A 27,219-nucleotide genomic window follows, 5' to 3' on the forward strand; every position below is an offset into this window, starting at 1 on the left:
AAGAGGAGGATTGGCAGATGTTAGCTCAGGGCTGATCTTGTTCGCAAAAAAAAAAAAAAAATAACATTCTTTGAAAGAATTATTCTAAATCAAATCTGTACTTCAAAATGTTACAGTCCTTCTAGAGTTCAGATCTAAACCATGCTCAACTGTATGATCCAACTGAATATTTTAGAGTTTTTAATCATTCTTGTTTTAATTTATGACCCCTTTTTGGAAAGCTGTTACTATTTTCCAGTGGTGTTAATAGTAGTGCCTAACTGAGCTTTTGCAGATCTAATTTCACTAAATTCTAATTGAAGTCCTGTAGAAGAGAAGGAAGTGGTAATGATGCTAACTTGATTTTAAACAACAAAAAGCACCTTGTGTTGATTCAGTATTACTGCATTCGGTTAAACAGTACTTGTATACAGAGATCTCTGGGTTCCAGGTGGAGGAGGTTGATAGAAAGGGATCAGAGTTAGCAGATTGGGAAAATAAGACACAAGACCAAGCTCAGATTAGGGATTTGTACATTACAAGTTTATGAAAGCTGTTCTGTTACTGTTATCAGCAGGTTTTCACATAATGTTGCTCCAAGAGGAATACATTTTGATCCACAGTGTCTGCCAATGGTGCTTTCTCCTTCTTAGGCAGGGGAGTCAGTGATACATTATACTTTTTTTTTTTTTTTTGGTTCTACTTGAAGAAATAAATCTTTCTCCTGTGTTTCTTCTCAATTAAATGTTCATTGGTTTTGTGTTTAGTAAGCCTCCCTTGTTTAAAGAGTCTTGTGTATGTCTTTCCAAGCATCTAAATTTGTGCAGTTTTTATTAAGTTTTCCTGGCAATTTTTACTGAAGAAAGCAAAATATTTTTGTTTTTGTGTAAGTAGCCTTGATATTTTTGAGGTAATCATTTTTACGTTTGTGGAGTTGCCTGTACATCAGAGATTTTGCATGTGAAATATTTATATTATGGAAATACATTCCAGAAGTAACTTTGAGTGACGTGAGTAGTGGAAGGTTTTGCAGTGTGTGGCAGAACAATGAATGAGAGGTGAGGAGACCTGAGTTCTAGGCTCAGCTGCGTGACCTTAATAAATTTTCATTGTAGCGAGTCATTTAGCCTCTCTGGATCTCAATTTTCTTTATTGATGAAATGATCCTCACTAACATTCTCTGACTTTAACTTTCAAAGGCTATCAGAACTATACCCCTCTCCCGAAAAAAACCAACCTGTTCCAACCCAAGAATTGTTTATAGTCAATTATATGTCAAGATAGAAGTGGTTTTGATTAATCAAGAAGAATGAGGTGTCCAGTGTGGATACAGATGATGTTGGGATATGAGACCTATGAGTGGGACACACTACGGTTTATACTGTCCCAGTCACTCAGCTTGGGATACGGTGTGAAACGGGAACGGGAGCATAAACAACCAGGACATTTGTTGTTCTTTTGGCAGGTGAACCATATTTTATTGGTACTAACTGCTTCTTGACTGCTGGTTCTAAATTTCATGTGTTAGAAAGAAGATGAGTAATTATGTTTTTGGCATGACAGGTTGTTACAAAATGCTTAAAACTGTTTAGTGACATAGCTTAAAATTCCAAATCCTAATATGAAGGTGGTGTGTGGTATTTGGTGACTTTTAACCTACATAGAAAAAATGCCATCCTGGAAGGAAAAGCCATAGCTGTTTAACTGCAGCCATGGCCACGTACGGGATGCGCACCTCACAGCTGTTGAAGAGTTCACTGACCATCAGAGCTAACACGAGTGTGCTCGCGCACGCGCGCGCGCGCACACACACACACACGCCGTATTTTTTTATTAAGCAGAAAACTTTAAAAATGAAATTTTAAATATATATGTCATTAAGGTAGTGCCTGCTCATTAAAAGAAAATTAGAAAAATTTTACAAGAGGAAAAAATAGAAAAAGAAAACTCTAATACACAAACACAAAACTTTGTTGTATTTTCTTCTCAATGCATGACAGTTGTATTTTTACATAGTTGTGATGATACTGTTATACAATCATAAGCATTTTTTATTTTACTTTTTTAAATTAAAAGTAGTCCATACTTACTATTTTTTTAATGCAGATAATTTTGATGTATAAGAGAGGTGAAAGTGCCCCTCCATTCTATAATTCCACTCCCTGGAAATAATCACTGACAACAGTTTTATATATTTTTTCCAGCCATTTCATGGACATTGAAATACATTCTTAAAAGGGATGGCATGAAATTGTTCTGTAATTTTTTTCTATGAAAAAATATATTGTGGACATAGTCTTATATCAACACAGATTCATGTAAAGCAGGGCTGTCTGATACATAATACTGCATTGTGTGTGTACTGTAAGTTACTGTTCTCTCGTTTGGACATGATGTTTATTTCTACTTTTTCATGTTATAAATAACACTGCAGTGTACATCTTTGCATGTCTATTTTGGAATATATGTTATATTATTTCCATAAAATAAATCCTATTCGTGGAATTACTGGGTCAAGGCAGTGAATATTTGATGCAAATATCAAGGCTCTTGATACAAAATGCGAAATTTATTTTCAAAGGGTTGGTCCGGTTTGCCTTCATTGTAAAGGTAAGCCATTGTTTGGGACACTAGTATTTTTTTTTTTTTACCGTTTTTATTAAAGTATAACAAGACAGAAAAGTGCATGTATCCCAAGTGTGCGGCTTGAAGAGTTTATAAACTGATCACAACTGTGGAGGCAGCTCCCAGAGCATTCCTAGCACCCCCTAGAAGCCTCCTTGTGCTCCTTTGCTGTCATTACTTCCCCCCTTACTGTCCTAACTTTTAACAGCAAAAACACAGTCTACAGATAATGGTCAAAGTTCAGTTGAACTTCAGAGTCACTTTTCCATACGTGCGTGTTGATATTTTTAATTATGCAAGTCATGTTCATTGTTTAAAAAAAAAGACTATTATGGGCCGGCCCGGTGGCACAAGTGGTTAAGTGCGTGCACTCTGCTGCGGTGGCCCGGGGTTCGCCGGTTCAGATCCCGGGCGCGCACTGATGCACTGCTTGTCAGGCCATGCTGTGGTGGCATCCCATATAGAGTAGAGGAAGATGGGCACAGATGTTAGCCCAGGGCCAGTCTTCCTCAGCAAAAAAAAAAAAAAAAAAAAAGAGGAGGATTGGCAGATGTTAGCACAGGGCTGATCTCCTCACACACACAAAAATAAATTAATTAATTAATTAATTAAATTAAAAAAAAAAAGTTTGCCAACCCCTGCCTCAGAATAAAATCCAAGCAGCCCAAAGGCCCTGCATGTTTGGGCCAATCTTATCTTCTATTCCCATGCTGCCAACACACAGTCACCTCCTTCAGCCGCACCAGACTTCCTTCTCAAAAGCTAAAAAGCACTGAGCCTTTTCTGCCTCCAGGCTTTTGTACTTGCTGTTCCCTTTGCCTGGAATCCTCTGCCCTTAGTTCTTTCTGTGGTTGGCACATTCTCGTCCTTCAGGTCTCGATTCAGATGTCACCCCTGTCCTTCCAAAGTGGCCTTTCACCCACTCGATTTGAGCTTATGCCCTTCCTTCCCAGCACAGTAATCACCTTGTTGATGTGTGTGTGTGATTACTGTGCCTCTTCTCCACCGTGGGGTGAGCTCCGTGCGGCAGGGGCCGGGTCTGTATTGTTCACTGCTGTATGCCGAGCACATGTCAGGCTTCAGGGAGTATTTGCTGAATGAAGGAATGGGTGTTTTGAAAGTTGAAGCAAGTGTGGTTATGATTCATACTTAGTGCAGTAGAAATTAGGGAAGCTGTGGCACTGTCTGATCTACCATTTGCTTGTCATGGGTCTTGGAAGAAGTTTCTAAAAGTCTGATACCTCAACATGTGCGTCTATAAAATGGTCTACTTGCTAACAGAAAATTATGAAGTATTTTTGCAACCTTTTTTTTTTCTTTTTAAGAAAAATTGTAGGGGCTGGCCTGGTGGCATAGTGGTTAATAAGTTTGCGCGCTCCGCTTCGGTGGCCCGGGGGTCGCCGGTTCAGATCCTGGGCACAGACGTACGCACCGCTCATCAAGCCATGCTGAGGTGGTATCCCACATAGAGCACCTAGATGGATGTACAACTATGACAAAGAACTACCTACTGGGGCTTTGGGGAGAAAAAAGGGAAAAAGGAAAAAAGCTAACAGATGTTAGCTCAGGGCCAATCTTCCTCAAAAAAAAAGTTTTAAAGAAAAGAAAAAAATTGTCTTATAGTAATCATGTACTTAGTTCAAATCATTTTAAAGTATATGAGGTTGTGGTTAAATATGATAAACAAAATGGCTCATATTTAATAAAATGTTTTGCCTCGGATTAAGTAATGGGTCCATTCATTTTTCTTTCCATATAAAATTATTTTTAATACCACTCTGGAGATTCACTCTGGCATTAGAAATAGTCTATACTTCACATGAATCCAACTCAGAAGTAAAATAAGTGACCTCTTGTATCACTGTAAATATACTTTATCCTCAATGACATAGTTTTTCATGTGTATTACACTTGAAGGTGCTAGCCCTTCAGCACAGGCTTGTGTGTTTGAACCCCAGGGTTGCCATTAATTGGCTGTGTGACCTTGAGAAAGTATCTTGGCCTTCCTAGATCTCCGTTTCCTCAGCTATAAAATGGAGATAATACCAGCTTCACAAGGTCGTTGCAAGAATTTATTGCCACTGTGTGCACTTGTTTAGCGGTGTTTCTAGCCTGTGGTAGGTACCTAGGAAATGCTAGTTCCTTCTTCTTTTCTCTTAATTTAGTATCCAGGTTACCTTTTTTTAAGGGAGCATCGTTCTCTTTATTTCCTTTATTTTTGAGACTGAAAATAAAAGCCAAAGAATGCTGTCTTTTTGGAAAAAAAAAATCTAATAAATTGCGTATTTTGCTAGTGTACAAAATATTAAGCATGATTTTGTTTAAGTATATCTTTTATTTGTTTTCTGGTCTTCTATTATCTCATTAGGACATGAAGGATCAGATGTCAACTTCATCTGTGCAGGCATTAGCTGAAAGAAAAAATAGACAGGTGAGTGAACATCAGCATATACAGTATCATCAAAGAAAATACACAGTTTAGATATTTGGAATTAAAAAATACTGACCATCCGTGTATCATGTGACCAAGCAGAAGCCCTGTGCGTGCTGAGCCCAGAGTGATGCTGGCAGGTTTTATGAAAGTCTGGTCAGCCTGCCCCAGCACCATCATCAAGTCTCTGTCCCCTCCCCTCCCTCACCCCTTCCGGTTCTCTCCTTTGGACTCCCATAGAGAGTCTGTGTGGACCCTTATAGCCCTGACCACACAGCCGTTTATTCTGCACCTGTTGAGCACATTCTGTGTGCCAGGCTCTCTGCTAAGGGCTGCAATTGCTTAGTTTCTTGTCTTTTCTTCTGCTGGACCCCAAGCTCCTTGAGAGTAAGGAGGGATTGTGTCATGGTCTGGTTTTTTGTTGTGGTTGTTTTTAAATCTCTAGCTGCTATTACATTGCCTACCCATAGAACTCATTAGCCATTTAATGATTGAAATTTTATGTAAAGACATTTGAGGAACCTTAAGTGTGTGTTAAATTAAATCTTTCATCATTTTAAGTATCTTTTTTTTTTGAGATGAGGTCCAGTTTTTATTAGTTATTACAAATAACTTACAAAACCTAATAAGTTTCAGAAATCAAAGCACAGATATTGACACATCAAAAATAAAAGCTGTAAGAGACCAGTCTTGGGTCATCCCCGTGGCGTAGTGGTTAAGTTCGCACACTCTGCTTCGGTGGCCCGGGGTTCACCGGTTCATATCCTGGGTGTGGACCTACGCACCGCTCATCAAGCTATGCTGAGGCAATGTCCCACATAGAGCAACTCGAAGGGTGTGCAACTATGATATACAACTATCTGCTGGGGCTTTGGGGAGAAAAAAGGAAAAAAGGAGGAAGATTGGCAACAGATGTTAGCTCAGCACCAATCTTCCTCAGAAAAAAAGACCAGTCCTTGAATTTTAAGTATCTTTTTAAAATTAGACATTTTGGTATATGATAGAAATTCCTTTCCAACTGATAAAATACAGTCCTTTTTTAAAAATATGCAACAGTCAAAATTTAGACCTGATTTAGATTCTATTCAGACTCTATAAAGTTACCAATAGTCATTTAATGGACTGTTAGCTCAAGAAAGCAGCTCACTATTTTTAACTAGGAATCAGTTCATAATATAAATCCTTACTTTATACCTATGGGTCTTCGTTGACCCCCTTAGTTTTGAAAACAAGTAGTATAAAAGCTCGAAGAAGGGGAAGGGACTCTCCAAATATCCCCTAACTTATTGTTCCTGTTTCCTTTCCCTGCGTTTCATTTTCCAAGTCATCGTCGTTTTTTCTTGCTATCTGCCTCCCGTGCTCTGACAGTGCAGCTAGGAAGAGCCATTAGCTAGCCCATTCCGTGTGGCACTAACTCTTGAAAGAAGCTAGTCAATGGCCACAAGCTGGCTAGTTTTGGAGTTCCCTTTTCGTTTGCACCCCAGCTTACAGAAGTTGAGTGACAGTGCCTGAAGTGGTTGTGACCGTGAGGTAGGTAACATCCTTTATTACTCCTGATGTGAATTTTTTATTCTCTAGATAGTATAGTTGAAGTACCATAAATAAAATGTGTATTTATACATTGCTTTCCAAGTATGGCTTAGAATTTTGTTTTAGATGGTGACTGAAATGTCTTTGAGTCACAGATTTTGAAGGCATAGCAGGCCAGGGTTCTCTGAGCACTCAAGCGGGCAGAGTTGGCCTCCTGCCTCATGCTAGGACCAGATGCTGTGCTGCTTGGCCAGGACCTCTGCTCTGGCACCTACACACAGGCGGGTCTTCAGTGCACTGGGCCCTCTCCCCATCTTTCCCATTAGAACAGACTCCTGGAGGTCAGACTGATGAAATCTAAGCTACTTCACAGTAGAGCATAGATGACGCTCAACAGTGTGACATATGTCCACCTAAGTGTAGACCATGGATAAGCTAGAAAAAATAGCCCTCACTGTGGCCCCAGGAGCACACAAGGCCCTGGTGGAGCCCCAGTTCTCTCTCTGTAGCCTAATGATCCACTGTAGCCTTTTTCTGACCTTGAAAAAATTGTGACTAAGCCCCATTGTCCTCCACAGAGGTCCTTAGAGTCTTTGCATCAGAATGAGCAGGATCTTTTAAATCTCGATAGCCCTCAAGCCAGGTTGGGGCAGAGCCATCCACAAAAAGCCTTGGGTCTGCCTTATACCAGAGACAGTCACCATCCAGCCTCTTGACTGGACTGGAAGCTCTCAGGCATCCTGATCGTCTTCTCATAAGCACCTCAGAACTTATGCTCTGCATCCTGAGCCTCCCCGAGCCTAGCCCCTGAAGTGTGGCCATTTGACTGAATTCACCTCTGAAAGTCAGGCAAGGAAGTCAGTGTCGTATGGAGGGACTATTGGAGGGCTTTTCATACAGAGAACCAGCTAATCAGTTAGGCTTTTAACAGTTTCAGAAAGAAAAAGTACCTGGTAAGAAGATTTGGCAACTCTACACGGAAAAAGAATCTTAGTCACCAGCATCTTCTGGTTCATTGTGCAGGGCTGGTGTGAGCATTTAGTTTGACCAGCAGCTCAGAAGGGCTTGTGGGATCCCGGTAAGAGCCAGCTGCTGAGCGTGAGCTCTCACTTTCCTGGCTGGCCTCTTCATGCAACCAAGACATTCCCAAACTTATCCTTCTCTGGCTGCAAACTTCCATGAATTCATATTGGGAAACCTGACCGTGGCATCTGGGGGCCCTGGTGGAGAACTCGGGCTTCAGGGCCAGCACTTGCCTGGGTTGTCAGGGTCGGGCACCCGTTGTGGCCGTACCTGCCTGGTAAAGCAACCCCCATTCCCATCTGGGGAGCCTGTAGCCTTTCAACTGAAGGGCATTGGGATTTATTCATGGGTTAAATTGAACAGATGTTTGTGGTTCTTGTGCCTTCTGCATGTGAGGGGCTATGTTAGCTTCTTGTCGTTCTAGCAAACTCTCCCCTCCCCACTCCAAAAAACCAAAAGCTTTCCTGGATCATACTTAAATAAAAACTCTAGATCTCTGGAATCAGACTAGACCCTGTGGGTCTCTGGTGAACTTCCAGGGGTGCTAGGAAGAGCTGGCCTGAAGAGACCAAGTGCTTTTAAGTTGTAAGGCAGTATACAGATGGGCATTTGTTGACTTAAAGTTGACATTTATTTGCAGTTTAATGGGACAAAGCCCATTTGTGAGTCCTGTTGGGAGAGTTTGGAAACAGTGCCCTTCCTGGCATTCCTTAAATAGTCCCACGCAGGCACCAACCTACACTGCTACATAAAAGGCTGAGCCGGGGGAAGATGGATTATGAGGAGTATGAGAACGCTTGATGTCACTGTGGTGGAGCACTTGTTCAGAGAGAGTAACTGTGTGTTCCTCCTGGCCCTGCTGCCCTCTGCCTCATCTCACAGGCGCTGCTAGGAGACAGTGGCGGCCAGACCTGGAGTGCTGGGATGACAGATAAATATGGGCACCTCGACCGCGAGCTCCAGTTAGCCAACTCCCATTTCATTGAGGAGCAGCAGGCACAGCAACAGGTACCCGAGAACCTGCTGGCTGAAGACAGGGAGGCGGGAGGCGGGGCACTTCCCTCAGTTCCTCTGTCAGCAGGGGGCTTTGCTGGTAAGGACAGGCAGGTGGGCCGGAGCTCGTCCTGCGGCTGCCTGTCTCGTGTGTAATGATTGCATACATGAAGGGTTGTTAAAACCTCCTTTAGAGCATGGCTGTTTCAAGAGCACCAAGCTTGATTAGGTCTCTTAGGAAAAGCAGACCAGACGTCAAAACTGACAGACAAGGCCACTGGCTAAAAAAAAAACAAAAGCAGCATCTTCCCCAGCCTCCACTTGTATACTCGGTTTTTGTTCCTTTCAACAAAGGCACTTTCGGAAAAATTGAGTCCCTGTTTTTTCACTGAAAATTATTATTGGTTCCATTATATATATATGATTGCTTTGGTGGAGGTTAAGGGGTAGAAGGAAAGTGAGGTTGATTATGTCTGCATTGTTACTTGCGATACGTAGTTGTATTAATGAAAGGAGGCTAATAATAGTGTGTTTGGGGATTTGAGGATCATCTACCCATTGAAACTGTTGGTTCTTAAATATTGTGTTTGATATATAGATGTAAGTTATGTGTTTTTTTGTTGTTTTTCCATTAGCATGTCTGCTTACGCACTTGTCTACCTAAATTGCTATTTACCAAGCAAACTTTTCTTTATAAAAAGTGAAGAGGCTACAGCACAATTAAAAGTAAACATTTATCACTCAGTAGTTGTCCTTGAGGTAACGCACTGCCACGGAGGAGCTGTCTCCAGTCTGTCCTTGAGGAGGGAGGAAAGGAGTCTGTGGGTGGAGCTTTCCCACGTCCAGAGATTTGCCAGACTCTTGTGTTAGAGCTTGGCTGTCTGTCGTGAATTGAGACCTTGACCCTGGCACCGGGCTTCCTCTTCCCAAGTGTCCCCCTGTGTCAGTGGTCACTGCCCAGGTGCTTTCAGCCATTTTCTGTTCCCTTGTTGGGCTTTAGCCAGCCAGAGTAAATCTCTCTTGGTGGTTTCAAGCCCCGCTGACTGTTCACAAGTTGGATCAGCAGGAGCTATCAGTAGCTTGACAACCCAGCCTTTTGAGCAGCGTGTTCTTGGAGGCGACGGTCTGGTCCTTTGATTTCTGGGCTTTGCTTCTGAATGCGAATTGTCCCAAGTTGGCAAAGAAGCCAGCAGCTGCTAGCGTGCTGGGCTCAGAACCAGGTAAGATGGATTTTAATTGCTTATTTCCCATTTCTCTGGCACCAGTTGATCGTGGAACAGCAGGATGAGCAGTTGGAGCTGGTCTCTGGCAGCATCGGGGTGCTGAAGAACATGTCCCAGCGCATTGGAGGGGAGCTGGAGGAGCAGGCAGTGTGAGTATTGAAATGCCCCTTTCACCACAGTGAAATTTAGGGGAAAAGCCATCTTATAGGACCCCTAAAAAGCCTGACAGTTACATGGCTAGTAAAACCAAAAGCTATTTTATTTATAGTTGCGTCTTTATTCTGCTTTACAGACTAGCCTCTCCAAAAGAAGCAGATTTATCAGATAAAATTTTCAGCAGGATTTAGGCAAAGTTATTATTATTATTTTTTTTAAAACACCTACAAAAACAGATACAAATTCCTCTGAGCGGACACTTGAAGTGTTGTTATGAATGGGAATGTGAAACAGATATAGCTATGTAACCTCTGCGGAGACTTGTCCCAAAGAGGACAGGACATGAGCTAACTTAACTTTATCATCCCGTGACTCTCCCGCTACACTGAGCAAAACTTTTTGTTCTGCATCTTAAATTTTAACTTCATGAAAAAAAGCTTATAAATTTAACTGCAACTAATAAAAAATCTTCTCCCTCAAAAATAAAAAGTAAAAACATATGAGAAAACATAACTGGGTTTATTTGTAATCTCCTTTTGCTTTCTGATGTATAACACCAAAAACAGCATTCTTGAATGCTACCACATAATACCTTTACCATTTTACAAGATTTTTCTTCTGAAAAAATAAGACAGTCCACTAGGATATTTCAGACACTCTCCTATCTCAACTTCATTTGTTATAAATTCAAATTAGGCATCTGTTCTACTGGGAGGCCCTGGGTGTTGATAGAGGAGTGAACAGAATAGACTGTCTCTGCTCTCAATGAGCTTACCATTTACTGGGTAGAATGGACATGATATAAATGAATGCAGTCATTAAGTGGTGATGGAGAAGTAGGAGGACTGCTGTGATGGGGAGGGGCATGGTGCCTTGAGAGCCCTAACTTAGCCTGATCTGCAGACCTGACTTAGTCTAAGGCCCCTGAGAAGAGAGATTTAACTGGAACCCAAAGGATGAGTAGAAGATGGTGAGGTGAGAATCGAGTCGGGGGGAGGGGGTGCAAGGAGAGATGAGGGGAAGGTCTACAAGGAGGAAGAAAGAGCACTTGTGAAGACTTAGAGGTGAGAAAGTACATGGAACAGAAAGCTTTAGTGTGTCTGGAGCATGGGGATTGGGAGGGGAGTTCCAGAAGTCAAGACAGGGAGGCAGAGAACAGATCACGGAGGCCTTAGAAGCCATGTTAAGGAGTGAGGACTTTGTATTCTAAGGGTGATGGGAAACCAGTGAAGGTTGTGTTAGGAGTAATGACATGGTCAGGTTTATATTTTTGGAAGGCCCATCTGTCTGTAGTTTAGATGATGAACCACAGTAGAGCAAGAGTGGCAGAGGGAGACTAGGTAGGAAGCCGGAATAGCAAGATTTTAGGCGTACATGTTTAATTTCGGTCTAAAATGCATTCTTATCCTAAAATTCCAGTGTGGTAATGGGAAAGGACTAATTGCCTGAGCTGCTTCTGTTTGGGTAGATGATGGAGCAAGCCTGAGAGACTTCCAGTTAAAGGTGGTGAATTAAACACCCCCTTTTATCTCGTTTCCCTCTCTAAAGCCCACTAAAACAATAGGAAAGGGATTTTTTGTGTGGCATAAAACCAATGGGGACATACAGCATGGAATAAGGAACAATAACCATAACGTTTTAGATCCTGGAAAGTAGAAAGGTGAAAGGTTCCTGATTCAACAGACCAGAGAAAGCTGAGCCCTCAGCCAGCAGAGGGGAGAGCCTAGGAGCAGTGTGATTCATGCCACACACCCCCGAGCTGAGAAGAGCATTTACTCACTCCTGGTAGTGCAAACCCTGAATGTTGATCTCATCAAATTGTGACACAATTACATTGGAAGGAAGGGGAAGAGAAATGGGAAGTATGCAGGGGTGGGAATGAAATGGGAAGAGAGCTAAGCCCTAGCCTTTCATAGCACAGAATCAGTGGGATCAGGATACTGAGGTGCAAGCATGTTACTTCAAAAAATGGAAAAGCACCAAGAGAATAGTTGAGGAGTTGAAACCCATTGCCCTAGGGAATGGGAAACAACTGTAGTTTTTAATAAAAAGCCTTGTAGGACTGTTTAGTTCTTTAAACTGTGTATGTGTATAACTCGGATAAAAATAGTAAGTAAATTAAAAGGGACAAACATGAGTCTGGACTTAGACCTGTGCCGTGCAGTACAATAGCCACTTGCCACGTGTGGCCAGTCTGAATTGAGACATGCCCTGAGTGTAAAATGCACACCGGATTTTGAAAACTTAATATGAAAAAAATGTAAAATAGTTTATTAATGATTTTTATATTAATCACGTTTGAGAATGATATTTTGGATATATTGGGCTAAATAAAACAGATTATTAAGATTAATTTCACCTGTTTCTTTTTTTAAATGTGGCTACTAGAAAATATAAAATGGCATATGTGAATCACATTTTTCATTTTCATATTTGTTTTGGACAGCAGCGAGGTACACAGATCTGAGCTAGAAACTTGGTGAGTGGGTGTCCCTGGGCTGGAGGTTAGGTGACTTGCCTATTTTGTCTTCAGTAAGAAGTCATGTCCAGCCCACAGAGGTAGCTCTTGTTTGTCAGCATTTGGCCCTGCCTGGATAGGTTTGCCAGCTGCACGGCCAAGATGCCACCAGGATCTAAGATGAGCTAAAAATGTTTTACTTTGAAAGTTCAGATAAGTGACTTGTTTATTCAGTTGTCAGCATGGGGTTTATTTAGTAATGAATTTAATGAGGAGTTGGTTGCCCTGAATCCTGTGGAGCTGTCAGGTGCCTCTTGTGGGCACAGACCAAGACCAGTAGTTGCTAGCTGCCATTGATGCTGTCAGAGTAATAAAGCCTTTGTAATGAGACCTCTGGTACTAATTGTTATGTTACATTCTATCCTCAGAATAATCACATGTTAATCAAAAGTTGAAAAGTCTGGAATGTTTAGAAATTTATGAAATAAACACTACTGGAATAAGAGTATTTTGGTGTTTTCTTTCCTGCCTGCACCTTGGACAGCAAACAGTGTGAGCCTCCTGGAGCCAGTTCTCTTAGTGGGAAAACACTGGCTTCTCTGTGGGTGTAGACGAGGAGGAGCGGGTACCATCGGGAATGTCAGTCCTGAGGCCTCCGGCTTTCTGATAGAGCACAAAGTGCCTGCAGGGAGATTATTGTTTGATTGAAGTGCGTTTCCTAACTCGTATTACATAAAGTGCTTTGTATGTTACGTGCTGCCCACAAGACCCTCGCAGGGCGGCGGGGCTGATAGGCTCGCCCGTTTACAGGTGAGGACACACTCCCGGCAGCTATAGGTGCCCTGTCCGGGGTGAGCAAGTGGCAGCGAGTGGTTGTCTGACTCCACATAGCCTTATTTCTGCTACATTTCACTCATACTCAGTTTGTGTTATTGTATAGTCAGGTCCACACTGCCTTGTCTGCAATTCTGAAATCTAGAAAGCTCTGACATTAAAAAAAAAAAATTTTTAAGTTTGCAGCAAGTTCATGTTACAGAAAGACCTGACCTGAACAGACTGCAACTATGATTCCTCGTAGTTTCCTCTGCAGAAATGTCCGTGTGTTTGATTAGGGGACTGCTCTAGACCCTGCTGAGGGCGTTGCCTAATATACAGCATATATAACTTACTACTTTTTTTTAATTCCAAAAATTATGGAATCTAGGGGCCGGCCCGGTGGCGCAAGCGGTTAAGTGCGCGCGCTCCGCTGCGGCGGCCCGGGGTTCGCTGGTTCGGATCCCGGGCGCGCACCGACGCACTGCTTGGTAAGCCATGCTGTGGCGGCGTCCCATATAAAGTGGAGGAAGACAGGCACCGATGTTAGCCCAGGGCCAGTCTTCCTCAGCAAAAAGAGGAGGATTGGCGGATGTTAGCTCAGGGCTGATCTCCTCACAAAAAAAAAAAAAAAAATTATGGAATCTAAAACATATCTTGTCCCAAGGATTTTGGGTAGTAGATTGGGGGCTTGAATCCCAATGTAGCCTGTTTCATGTTTGCTAAAACTGAAGCCTAGACCCTGATTTAATTCCATGACCGATGCATTGCCAAGACTTGGAGCTTACCAGCTACCTTCTCTGTCTGCTTCTCTTTCTAGTATGTTGGATGATTTCTCTCACGAGTTGGAGAGCACTCAGTCTCGGCTGGACAATGTGATGAAGAAACTTGCAAAAGTATCTCACATGACCAGTGGTATGTATGGTGTTTAAAGCTTAAGAATTCTTACTTAATTCTAGAAACACAGCCTATTGGGGTCTCTCACAGGTCTGCCCATTCGGATCCCTTCCCTGTGGCACATTTTTGGTCATGCTTCCGGGTCAGAGAAGGAAAGACTAGTGTGTGCAGCCCTTGTCTTCACTTGTGGCCTTCACTCGGGAGGAGGGCTCTGTGCCCCACTGCTACACAAGGCTGCTGGTGGTTGGTGGCTTTTCTCCTGGTGGGGCACCTTACTTGGCAGTTACAAAATCCTTTTTTATTTTATTTTGTTTCTTTGCCAAATTGGGGAATTATTTTAAACCAATAATTAAGAAGCCAGTTACTATTTTTCCTAGACTTTCTTTCATTGAAAGAAAAATGCCTACTATTTCAGAATAAGACAGCCTTGCAGATCTAATTTAAATTGTTTTTATTTAAATCCATAGTGAAATGTTGCAGGAAATTTGCACCAGAATGGGGATGAAGAAGTAACAATTTTCAAATTAGTTACTATATAGGAAGATGTGTTCCAGTGACTCTCTTTTTTAATTACTATAACCCATCTCCCCTAGTACCTGAGAAATAATATATTTTAAATTTAAAAAAATTCAGTATCTCCTTTTTTCTTTATTTGGTGAGGGTGGCTTTGTGAAGGGAGGAACTGAGAGTCTCCTTGAGGTAACTTCAGAGTTCCTGAACTGTAGCACCCCCGCCGCCATTAGAACATGCCTTGTTTCTTGACACCTCATTCTTCTGTTGGTCTCTTCCCATCAGGTACTGTTATAGAGTCTAATAGTTTAGCCTTTTGAGGCAAGATTTAAATACATATGTGTATTTGCTTTTCAGCAGTTTAACTGGTAGTCCAGTTACATAGAAGTTCTCTGGGGCTCAGTTGCTTATCTGTAAAAATAGGTTGATACTAACCTCTCAAGGTCATTGTGAGGATTAAATGAAATAATAATAATTAATGTACAAGTGTTTAACACTGTCTTCCATGTATTAGTACTTAGTAAATGTTTAAAGAAGAAGAGTAAGATGCGCAGAAGGTGGCCCTAAGGGGCAAAGGACTTGTATATGCAAAGCAGAGGGAAGCTCATAGCTAGACTTAGTTCCTTCTTTCTCTCAGGGGCAAATATCTTTATGCTTCTAGCAGGCTCTTCCTTGCCTGAAGCAGGCACCACCTTAGTTCCTCTTTCACACGCTTAGAGAAAGGTTTGCAAAGTCTTCTTCCTGATTCCTTCTGCTCTCTCCTCTTCCACTCTCACCCTTCTGCTTAAAAAAGAAAAAAAAAAAAAAAAAAGCTACAGACGTGGAAGCAACCCCCTGCCCATCAGCAGATGAATGGATAAGGATGTATATATAGACAATGGAATACTAGTCAGCCATAAAAAAAAGACACAGTCATGCCATTTGTGACAACATGGATAGACTTTGAGGGTATTATGCTAAGTGAAAGAAGTCAGACAGAGAAAGACATAGTGTGTGATTTCACTCATGTGGAAGATAAATGAACACGTAGATAAGGAGAACAGATTGGTGGTTACCAGAGGAAAGGGGGGTGAGGGGAGGGCAGAAGGGGGGTAAAGGAGCACGTATGTATGGTGACGGATGAAAAAAGACTATTGGTGGTGAACACAATGCAGTCTGTACAGAAACTGAAATATAATAATGTACACCTGAAATTTACACAATGTTAAAAGCCAGTATAAAAAAACAAACTTCAGCGGCCAGCTCCGTGGCCTAGTGATTAAGTTTGGCATACTCCGCTTTGGCAGCCCAGGTTTGGTTCCCGGGCGCGGACCTACACCATTCATCAGCAGCCATGCTCTGGAGGCTAACCCATATACAAAATAGAGGAAGACTGGCACAGATATTAGCTCAGGGTGAATCTTCCTCAAGCAAAAAGAGGAAGAGTAGTGACAGATGTTAGCTCGGGGCGAATCTTCCTCAGCAAAAAAAAAAAACTTTACATAAAATCTAATAAAAAGAAGAATAGATTCATTAAAAAAACACAAAGTTTTAATGAAGTATTGTGTAACCAGTTTAAACACCCTGCAGGCCTCTCACTAGTGTGTGTATTAATCCAAGTAGCTACTTCAGCACCAGTTTGTCTGGGGAAGAGCAGTGCACAAAGACGCACTGTGTCCTTGTCTCCCAGCGTCCAGGGATGAGGAATTTAGAAAAGGACTTGTGTTGTGATGAACGGCTCATTGTTCATTGATAGCACTGAGGCTTTCTTATGCTTTATTCTACTTGCTCCTGAAAGAAAAGTTTGGGGAAAAAAGTAAGAACTTTAGTTATATTTGTCTAAGAGAACCAGGAAGCAGGGCATTGAGCCTGAAAGGCCCTTCAGTTGGACAGCTTGCCTGGGGTTTTCATTTTAATCTTTGCTTGCTCCCCAAAGAAAGATTGCTCAGGGCCTCTGGCTGGGTGATGTTGGCTTCAATTTGACAACAAGGCAATTTGTATTTGTCTCTGTTCTCCTCTATAACTTTTGGGAAAGTTCACTGCTTTTTAATCAAACCTGTCCATAAAGAAAGTATATCAAGACACACTGAGGTCTGATTAGGCAGTCACTGAACACACGCTGCACAGTTCCTGAGGGGCACAACGCCCGCCCTCCCCATGGCTGGCTGCTTCGTGGGCAGAAGTCGGCCAAGATGCCGCACTTACTTTTTTGAATGACCCAAGGGTGACACTAGTCTCGTCATTCTCCTACCCAAAGAAAGTATCTTCTTTTGAGTAGATACCAAGGTTTTCTTCCCCTCACTTTCCAAAATTCTGTTGTTCATCCTTTCTCTTTAGGGGAGGAAAATATATTGGGAGGAAAAAAAACAACCAACCATTGGAGTTCCCTTTGTTCCCCTCTGACTTTTTGAGGCAAGTCTTGAGCATGCAAAAAGCTGGTTAGGACTTTTCACTTGAGGTCACAAAAGCCCTTGTGGTTAGGACCCACCCCTTCTGGGGAGAGTCTGCTAGGAAAGCAGCTCCCTGGGGTTACCTTGTTCATGCTTCATAGAAGCAACTCACCACTTCAAAGATTTCGGCTTTAAAAGAGTGTTCCTGGGTTGTGCTAGCGTGTGTGAGGGATATTCTCCTTGATGAAAACCCCTATTGAATGCAGTTGCAGAAGAGAAAGCCATTGGAGGTGGGGAGGGGGTTGAGTAGAGACTGAAAGGCAAAAAATGGAAAGCTGGTTCTGAGTTTGAAATCCAGGTTTGAAAATGGCTGGATGTTGGGGGCGGGGTGGGGATATATGTGAGATTGGAGGGCTGAGGGGTTAGGAAGCAATTACCTTTACTGTTTAGTCCTAGAAGAATAGCAACTAATCATTTTAATGAGAGTGGTTTTAAATTATTGTAAACATTTTTAAATAGATGAAAGAATGCTAGATACTCGAGTTTTCTCGACCACCGAGGTGATAGTTAAACAGATTAAAAATATCATGTGGAGTAGGCCGTCTCTGCCTCCCCATGCCCTTTGGAATAGGCCTGTTTCAGAAAGGGAGCGGTGAGACTTGGGGTCCCTGCCCTCATAACAGTTACCACGTGAGTTTCTGGCATGTCTGAGGCAGAGCAAGGTGGGCACCACTAGGAAGGTACTTGCTCTACTTACTGTCATTTGGTGGCACTTTCTTGACCGAGTCTAAGACTTTGCTACCCATGATGTTTAAATAATCTGAGTACATGTTTTGTGGACTTAGCATTGCTTTGTGAAAAGTTGTGCAATCTGTTTTCCTAGATGCAGACCTTTTTGTAATGTGATTCTCAGTATCTAAAATCTAATAGCTAATGGTATGCTAAAATCTGCAAGCTTTCAAATAAACTTTTGATGAATCAGTATACCCCTGTATTTCTATTTAAATGGAACTCTAATCTCTAGCAGTTGAACTACACTTTCATAGGCTAGTGAAATTTTCTAGCAGTCTGACCCTTTGTAGAAAATGCCAGGACTCACCTGCAGAAAGACTACTTATACTTTCTGCATCTCCCCAAGCTAAGAGAGCATCCTGTGCCCCGAGCCCAGCACAGCGTGTGTGTGAGGCTGTTCGTGTTGTTTAGTTGTCACAGCAGCCTGTGGAGCCGCCGCGGTAGTCAGGATTGCAGGCTGGCGCTGGATTCCCCTGGGCCTTTGTGGGCCCTTCTCCTGTCCTTCAGGGTGTCTTTGCTCTCGGCCATTTAGATGGACTTGAGCCAGTGTGTTTCCTGTGCCTTTTCTAAATTGTTGGTAGGGCAGAAACTCTCAGAAAAAATTCTACTTTCCTTCACAGATGAGCTGTCTGTTACTTTCACACGGTTACTGGTTAGGTAGTCTCACTTCTTCCTGACGAGGTGTGGTGTAGAATCAGTCACGCCCATGACCACTGGAGCTTGCTGTTTCAGCCCTCCGTTTCTTGAAGTTGCTTTCATCTCCTTGACATCCTCCCAAGTGCTCCTTGAGAAAAGAGCATGATTACTGTGGAACTAAATGATTTGACTTTGGTGGAGATTAAAGCACGAGGGCTTTGATCTGTAAGGCCGGTGCCAACACCTTTTCCCGGATACGGTAACCACCAGCAGAAAGTGGAGAGCCACAGATCTTAATTAAGGACTTGAGGCACAGAGTGTGTACTTACTGCGAGGCTCGCTTGCAGGGCGCTGGCAGCGTTGCGACTGCACGTCAGTGCCGGCCAGGAGCAGAGCAGCGTGAGAGGCCCAGGCGCCTGGGCAGGTTCAGGATCCTCTCTGTCCCTGTCATTTGCGTGTGCTGTCCACTTTCTGCTTCAGGCTGTTGCCTTAAGTTTCATGTAACTGTATCTGGGGACTGTAGAGTCCTGAGAGAGCTAATCCTCGTGTCCTGCCTTCCAGATCGGCGCCAGTGGTGTGCCATAGCCATCCTCTTCGCCGTCCTGCTGGTCGTGCTGATCCTCTTCCTAGTGCTGTGAGGGGTGACGTTCCTCCCACGCACAACGCACAAACCCGAGGGGAGCAGGAGAAGCAGCACGCCGACGTTGCCGTCTCCTCACGTTCCTCTCCGGAAAACAGCCCGCACTGACTTTTCTCTTTGTGACCCCACAATTGAGACAGCTCCTCCGTCCCCACACTGCAAGGGCCGTGGGAAGAGGAAGTAGACGACTGCACACTCCTGGCGCCGCCTGTCCTGTTCTGAGGACAACGGGCCACTGCTTTGCCTCCCTGGACCTCATTCCCCCTGGAGGGCCTCTGAGGAATCCAGAAAAATTCGCAGACTCAGTGTTGGCCGTGGCTCATTCCCTCCATCTTTGGCAGCTCTTTTCTCCTGCTCAGCCCCTTCCGCTGCTCGGCACGCCGCTGTTCATCCAAAAGAACCCTGTCAGGAATGTGGCTCCGGGTAGGTTTCCTTTCCCACTGTGGTAGCATTCCTGAGCCCCCGAGAGCTGGCTGTTAATGGGGACAGAGGGCTCAGAAGCAGTTGGTGACAGAAAATGGGGTGATTCATTTTTCAGGGATAAGTGGTAGGATAAAATTGCTTTTCCAGGCACCTTTTTTTGTTGTAGGAATAACTAATGGGAAATAATGAAAGGCGCTGGGCTTCGGGGGTGCTGACACCTCGTGGCTTGAATCGAAGTGGGGAGGAAAGGGCAGCAGGACCTGAGTGCACTGCCGAGGGCGGGGCGGGCGAGGTCACGGAGGTCAGAGCCTTGCTGGATTCCTGTTGCTGTCCTACAGCCTCCTCCCCGGAGGAGCAGCTTGCATTTTTGGGGTGACCCTAAGTGTCTGGCTGCTGAGCGGCTCAGCGGCGCCCTTGAGCGGGTTAAGACGGGGATTAGCCTCATGGACAGTTACTTTATCCCTGTGTCTCTGCACTGAGTGATGGGGTTGGGAGTGGTTAACACGTTGATGACATTTACTCATTTACGGTAATGACAAAAAAGGCTAGTTCTGGACCAGACTTTTCTCACCATCACAAGGATTGGTAGGTGAACTTGGTTCTGCTTTCCCAAGATGACAACTCGATCTGATCATCCATTCGGATGACGTAGCCAACCCAAATCTAAATGACAGACGCTTTAATTGAGTTTTAGTAGCTGAAACTGCTGAGACACTAAACTTCAAGCTTCTGATGACTTTAAAATGCCTCCAGCGTACCTGTATACATAGGATATTTTTATAACCTCCCTGGTAAAGAACCTAGCACTGCCGTCGCAGCTGAACCCAGTACCTGAGCGCGGCGTGGGGGCTGCGCACCCCTCACTGTCGTCTTGTGCTCTTGGAAAGCACAGCGACGTTGGGCAGAGTTCTAGCTTTTAGTCTTCTTGTTTCCTCATCTTTTGGGGTCCATTCCTCAGTACACCTTTTTTTTTTTTTTACTTTTTTTCTTGTTTGTTTTTTTTTGTTTGGGGCTTTTTGTTTTTTTTTTTTTTTTTTTACTTTTTTTGTGATTTGCAATGATGTACTTGCCCAGCTAACTTTTGAATTGCACTTTTTAATAAATACTCGTAACAGTTTTTTAAAAGAAGGATATTTTGTCGTGTTTAGGATCATGGTAGGTAAGGAGATCTGCCTGTTGATGATCTAAAAGCAGATTTATAAAACTAAAGGGGTGGTTGACATCCACGTTTACACTCTATTTGATATGTAAATAAGTTATTTCTTTTCAAATTAGCAAAAAAAAACAATTATTACAAAGGGCTTCAAATGTAGGGTACTAGATTATTTGTTTTACAAAGTTTTGAGACTTATTCAAATAGTGTTCTATAAACTTAGAACAGGGAGGGTCCTTAGATTTGCATTTAAATATCCAAGTCTTTGTGAAGAATAAATGTGGACGTTGTCTCAGTACTATAACCCACACACTCCACATTACAAGCAGCACCGGCCTCATAAGGAATCATGCGATTGCCCTAGTGAAAAGCCATGCTGTTGTCCTGCTGTTAGCAGATTTACTGTGCCCCGCAGAGCTGTCGTGTGTGTCAGCAGGGCCTGTTGGGAACACGCGTCGTCATTAGTGACTAAGATACTTCCCTAGCTTCAGGGACCACGTCCCATGACCTTGAGGCTTAGTGACTAAGTGTTTGGCTATGTTTGGAATCAGCCTACTACTGACCTCACTGACTTCAGGGGTTTGATAGAGGGTGGCTCTGGTAGACGCTGAAGAGGGAAATGTTTTGAGCAAGTTTACTTAAAACACAGGCATGGCATGTGTTCTCCCTGTGGGCCTGCTGCTGTCTCCTCACCTGGAAGGAGCTGTTCTTTGAGAGCCGGCCCTGCCCCAAGCATGACTTCTGGCCTCGCTGGCTTGGCCTGGGTCTGACCCTGTTGTGCCCGGACTGGGCGGTCACTGCAAACAGTGTTCATTTGAAGGCCCTCCACTCAGACTCCAGACTGTGGCCGTCAAAGAGAACAAGCCAGGAGCTTAGGTTTGTTTTTAAGGACAAATCTTTCCTCATCAGTGATCTAGAGGACACCCAGGTCATCCCTTACCCCTGTGTCGTAAAATGGGCAGAGCAGTAGACCCCAGTGACCCCCACACTGCCTAGACGCACATCTTGTGGCACTTGGGCTTTTTTTCTCCTTAGCACCTGATCCTGTAGTCGTCACTGGCAGAACATGATGGGTGCCAGAGAAAGAGCTCAATCTATGTTTACTGGAAGAACATTTCACAAATCAGCTGACTTGGGGGTAGAATGGGGAATGAACCATTGAGAGAGTTTGCCAGAGTGCGAATCCAACTGGAAAACCAAAATACCTTTACTTTTTAGTCCCAATTTGTGATCTTGTCTTTGTGTGGACTGTGAACACAGTGCGCTCTGTGCACCCGCTACCGTGTGGCAATTGGAAGTCGCGGCTTGTGTGTTACATGAGGATCTTCACGCCAGCGCCGGAGGGGGAAGCTTGGGAACTTGCCCATTATTCTCTGCTTTTAGCCAGAGTTAAACAGACTGATGGGTCTGGTAGCCAACAGCTTGGCAACTTCCACTCCTTCTCACCTCGTGAGATTAAGGGCTGTGAAGAGAAATCTAGTCTAACTCCAGCAGAAATCTGTCTCTGTGAAGTGTTGTACCTTCTGTACGTGAAGGGGGCAGAGCCAAGATTTTTCTTTTGGTAATTTCCTGGCTGTGAAGTGAGATGGTTACCTTTCTAGAGAATTCATAGCATTTGAAGATCTAACAACTGAATGATAAATATGAGCTGCTTTTCAACGCTGTGGACTTGGACTGCTTGGCTCTACCTTGTGTCGTGCAATGAATTTGTAAACAAACCAAAATTCGGACTGTCTGGAAAGCTGAAGTGCTGAAACATGGAACGCACCACCTCTAATTCTCCCTCTCTCTTCCTCCCACTGGCATTCCTTTCCTGCCCAGGTTTTTTAAGAATAATTTTTTTTTAAAGAATGTTCTTTGTCCATCAAGAGCAGAGAGAAGGTGAGACCAAAGGGATCGCAGACTTACAGCGCCCTCCCTCACGCTGTGCCCTCCCTGACCAACGTCAGGTCGTAAAGACACTGCTCCATTAAAAGGCCTCTGGGGCCATCGGAGGCACGGTGCTTGCTTCTCCCGGGATCTCTGCTTCTGTGTGAGGGGTGGTTTAGTCACCTGGCTGGCCTGATAAGAGGAGGTGGTCTTTCTGTAATGTCCAGCTGCCCTTCCCAACTCCCAGCCACAAAACATGCTTATGCTCAGAATAAGGAGGTCCTGTTCTCGTCAGGCCTGCGTCTGTCTGTCGCACGTAAACGTGCGTGCCCTTCTTACCTGTGTTGACTTGAGAATGCTCACTGGGAAACTGCTGTCTAGCAGCAGTGTCAAGTCCAGAAAACCCCGAGAGTTCTGAGTCGAGTCAAACACCCCTTCAGGCGAGAACAGCACTGCTATGAACCTCCCAGACTAAAGCCTGGTGCCGGGTCACCCAGGGCAGGGCCGAGACTCCAGACTAGCTGACGTCTGGGTTCAGCATCCCTAACGGTAGACTCACTTGGCTCAGTCCTGCTGTTAGAGGTGAAACAGTTACAGCCCCCCAACAACGTGGGAGGCGTTTGGCAGGTTGCTTTCTGAACTTGGCCCCAGGGAGCCCACATGCTCCCTGGGACAAGCTTACGGATTTAAAGCTGACCTCAATGACATAAAAGACAGGCTGATGGTAACTTGTGCTTACCCTTTCCCCCAGCCATTTGATGTTTTTTGCTTTTGGACAAACGCTGGAACTCGGGAAGTTCCAGTGGCGCCCTGGCGGTGTTGCTGCGGTCTACGTACATTTGGGAGTGCTTTGTAGATACAGCCTCTGCACTAATACAGACATTTAGGGAGGTGAGGAAGAAAGAAAAAGAACTTGGTTTCCCTCTGACATAAGCTGACATGTTAGTGCTGTTTTCCTTCTGACGTGACCGTTGTCCAGAGATGCTCTCCCTGAGGCTGTGTGGATGGGACTGGGCTTAGACAGTGATGGTCCCGGTTACTGCCCCTCTCCTTGGGTTTCACATGAACTTTTCATGGTTTGCCAACTGCAGCCAGACCCTGTGAGAAAATGTATTTTACCATTTTTTTGTTAAGGTTATGAGTTACCAAACCCTGAAGCCGCTTGCTTACCCAGGGGGTGTTAGAAATAAGACCACCCAGCCTCATTGTTCGCTGACCAAAGCTCTCGGGTCCTCCTTCCTGGCCGCAGCCCAGCACTCCACTCCCGCCAAGCTTTCTGTCAGCCCCAGGGTAGGACCAAGTTCAGGGTGGTGCTTTCCTGCTCTGCAGAAAGGAGGTTTTAGCTAAACGGCAGTCAAGGAGCAGTTAAGGTCTGTTCTGGGAGAGGCAGACATCCTGGTCCTCAGGAAAAGAGTGCCTGTGCCCCCTCGTCTGAGCGAGTAGGAGAGTCAGCCACGTGTCCCACTAATAAGTTGTTGCAACTACTTCTAAGTGCCATCTGATTGCATCCTGACTGACCCAGGCTAGGCTCTGCTCTCGGGAAACTTCAGAGAATGCCCAGGGCAAGGGGTGGTCCAGGCACCAGGAAAGGGCCAAAGAGACCAGCTGTAAATGATACAGATTTAGTTTTTGTAAGTGGAAATATGCTTTCACTGCTCATTCGTAATCAGAATTGTGTGTAATTCACAGAATGTGTGATACATGGCAGTACTCAGTAGGACTAAACCATTGTCTTTTTCTTCCAAGGATAAAATAACCTGCAGCGTTTTATTTTTAAATAACTAGAAGGTACAAACTAAAGAAGTGAGATCAAGGATTAGATTGCAAACGCCTGGGTGATTTCCGGATGGTGCTCCCCGCAACACCCCTGAGAAGAGCACCAGAGCCCTGGTGCCAGAAGTTTACAGCCCTCGCCACAGGTAGATAGATTCTTGCTTTCTCTACTCGCTGGGTCTCCAAGTGTGGTGTGGGACCAGCGGCGACAGCATCCCCTGGGAACTTGTTGGAAATGCAGATTCTCAGGCCCCAGCCCAGACCTGCTAAGTCACAGACCCTGGACTGGGGTCAGCGGGCCGAGTTCAACAAGCCCTGCGGGGACTCAGAAGCCCACTCTAGTTTCAGAACCACTGCTACCGCCCCGTGGGATTTAGGCTGCAGTAAACCGTCCCTCCAAAATAAAACATCTTCCACAGCTTTGATTGTAATCTTGACATTAAACTTTGAAGACACTATAAACTTGAAAACTTTTAAAAAGTATTTATGTAAAAAAACCTCAACTAGCCATCCTTCAAAGTGATATTTTTACACCCTGAAGTCTATCAGTAATGTTTCTTACTTCTGCTCTTGAAATCATGTTACAACTGTATAAAGAATACTGTTCCGTATTAAAGAGAAATGGAGAGACCATGAGCTTTTTTCTGAGTGGTTGGTTTTTTTTCAGTTTGTTTGGTTTTTTTGTTTTGCTTTTAGTTCTTTTCATACCTAAACATGGCCCCCTCCCCTCTTTCCACCCCCACTAATAAACACGGGCATATGCCTGTGTCTGGGGTGGGGACAGTTTGTGGCTGCTGGAAGATCTGAATTCTAAATTGTGCTTTCTCTAGCTGAGCAAGTTTTATGAATTCTTAAACCCCAAAATAACCATATTATGTATTCAAAACGTTATACACAATGTTACAGAGTTCCAGTTGGGACAGGGAGTATGGGGGAGCAGAAAGACTAGAACACAAAAGCAATCGAGTCCTTTAGCTCCCCCTCACTGACGTGTTGGCAAGCAAGAATACTGGCCATCTAAATGGGTAGTCAAGAGCCTGCCCTCGATGCCGTGTGGGACAAGGTGACGAGGCTGCATAAACTCCGTAAGGGCAGGGGTTGTCGTCATTCCATTTCCCATCACGTCCTCGCTCTAGGGATTGAGCACCCTCTGTGTGCCAGACTCTCTTCTCAGTACTTTGTCCGTGTTAACGCATATAATCCTTAAAATGGCTGCATGAAACTGGAGTTTCCTCTCGCATATTATCTCAAATTGACAGATTAGGAAACTAGGACACAGAAGTAATTTCTCAGTCACACAGCTGGCGAGAGGCAGAGCCAGTTACTTGCCCCCAGGGCCTCGCACAGAAGTTGGCACATCAGTGCTTCATGAGTCCTCAGCCTGGTTTCCCCCAAACGTGGTGATAACTAGCTGGAAGGGGTAAAGGCAGATCAACATACAAGCAGCTCGCTAGAGGAATGGGTGCTTGTTTTGAGAGTTATGATTAGTCGTTGAGAAGGAAAGGATTTAGGCGGAGGAAATGGTTACGTGTGTCACCTGATGAAAGCAGATCACCTCCCCCACCCCAGCGGGAAACGTGGACTGTGGCGTGCACAGGGGAGAAAGTGCATCTACAAGGCTGAAGCTTTGCGCCCCACGGCGCCTCAACTCCACTCGTGGCTCTGCTGCGCAGCGAGGGTGAAAGGGCCCCGCTGGCTGCAAGTCGTACATAAAACTCATTGAAAAAAGGCAAGACCTGAGGCAGAAATGGAACTCACAGAAAGGAAGACCCATCCACGCTGCCACAGTGTTTCACTGTTCAAAGGGACACATTTCAAGTCGGTAAACCTTGATCCTTGGCACCTCCCCGGTGTCAGCTGTCTGGGAACAGGGCCCTCCTACCAGGGTGCTGACACCCAGAACACTAGCACTGGCTCCTGTTTGGTGCAGGCCAAGCAGAGCCTGAGTACAAATAGTAGCCCCACCAACACACCTCTCAGAGAGGGAGTGACCAGCTCCAGGGGGGCCTTGGGGTTGGCCGTGTACTCCCAAATACAGCCTCTAACCTCTGCGATGTTGTTCCTCTCTCCCTTCCTTTCCCACAGCATTAAATGCTTTCTCCATTCACAAAAGCTCACACCAACATTGGCTGGCCTTTGGGAATGGGTCATCAACTCTTCCAGGAGCAAATTTCTTCCATTTTCTATCTCATTAGTAGGTAATACTTTTGGCCAACATTGATGAGAATCTGATGTGCCAGGCAGGTCTTTGACCAAGGCATTAGGGACCCGGTGGGGAGCAAAACACTGTTCTCGTTTAATTCTCAACCCCATGAGGGACATGATGTTCAGGCCCTTTTTATATGTGAAAACTGAGGCATGGAGCAATTAAGAAATGCGTCCAAGGATACACCCAGGAAATGGTAGAGTCAGGATTAGAACCCAGGTCTGACTGGACTGTTATGCAGCCTCCCTTAAAAGAAAAAGGACGCCCTTCAGGTTTCAGTGGTGGCAAGCAGATGTTTCACTAAGCTGTCTTTCCAACCGGAGAAATGGTCCAGGAAAGCTGAGGAGGAAGAGGGATCAAAGAGCTGTGGGACAAGTTAGCGGTGGATTAAGGCACTGAACGAGAAGTGCCGAAGACAAACACGGACACCGGTTCCCTTGGGCTTGAGCCCGCTGTGGAGTTCAAGAAACCTACTGGTCAAGGACCTCAGGCAGGCCAGCCTTGCTGATAAAATGTTTTGGAGCTTTTGTTTATTTGGTTGGAAATGTGTAAAATTAAGTCAGCCAAACTCCTTATTACATAAACCCAGAAAAGCCTGTAGACTCAGTCTGAGGAGCCCAGGAGGAGAACTGAAGTTGTGGCATCTGAGCTGCTGTGAGCTCCCGTGATTGCCAGCATTCCTGGTCCTGAGTTTAACCCCAGAGCTGGATGGAGGCTGGC

At 44.5% G+C, this 27,219-nt stretch overlaps 1 protein-coding gene across 2 annotated transcripts in view; it reads left to right on the plus strand.

Annotated features, from left to right (window-relative positions):
- STX6 (syntaxin 6) overlaps nucleotides 1-24,929 on the plus strand; it is a 45,365-nt gene extending 20,436 nt beyond the window's left edge. Inside the window, exons 4-8 of one of the 2 annotated variants that reach the window (XM_058539930.1) lie at nucleotides 4,973-5,035; nucleotides 8,471-8,596; nucleotides 9,847-9,953; nucleotides 14,052-14,146; nucleotides 18,997-24,929. In XM_058539930.1, the coding sequence (XP_058395913.1) occupies nucleotides 4,973-5,035; nucleotides 8,471-8,596; nucleotides 9,847-9,953; nucleotides 14,052-14,146; nucleotides 18,997-19,073 (468 nt within the window). In that variant the 3' untranslated portion in view covers nucleotides 19,074-24,929. Of the gene's footprint in view, nucleotides 1-4,972; nucleotides 5,036-8,470; nucleotides 8,597-9,846; nucleotides 9,954-14,051; nucleotides 14,147-14,595; nucleotides 15,428-18,996 lie in introns of those variants that run through there. The other variant, XM_058539931.1, reaches the window with a different exon arrangement.
- The last annotated feature ends 2,290 nt before the right edge of the window (nucleotides 24,930-27,219 follow it).

Source organism: Diceros bicornis, chromosome 4 (genome assembly GCF_020826845.1).
Source record: "Diceros bicornis minor isolate mBicDic1 chromosome 4, mDicBic1.mat.cur, whole genome shotgun sequence".
NCBI classification, from domain to species: domain Eukaryota; kingdom Metazoa; phylum Chordata; class Mammalia; order Perissodactyla; family Rhinocerotidae; genus Diceros; species Diceros bicornis.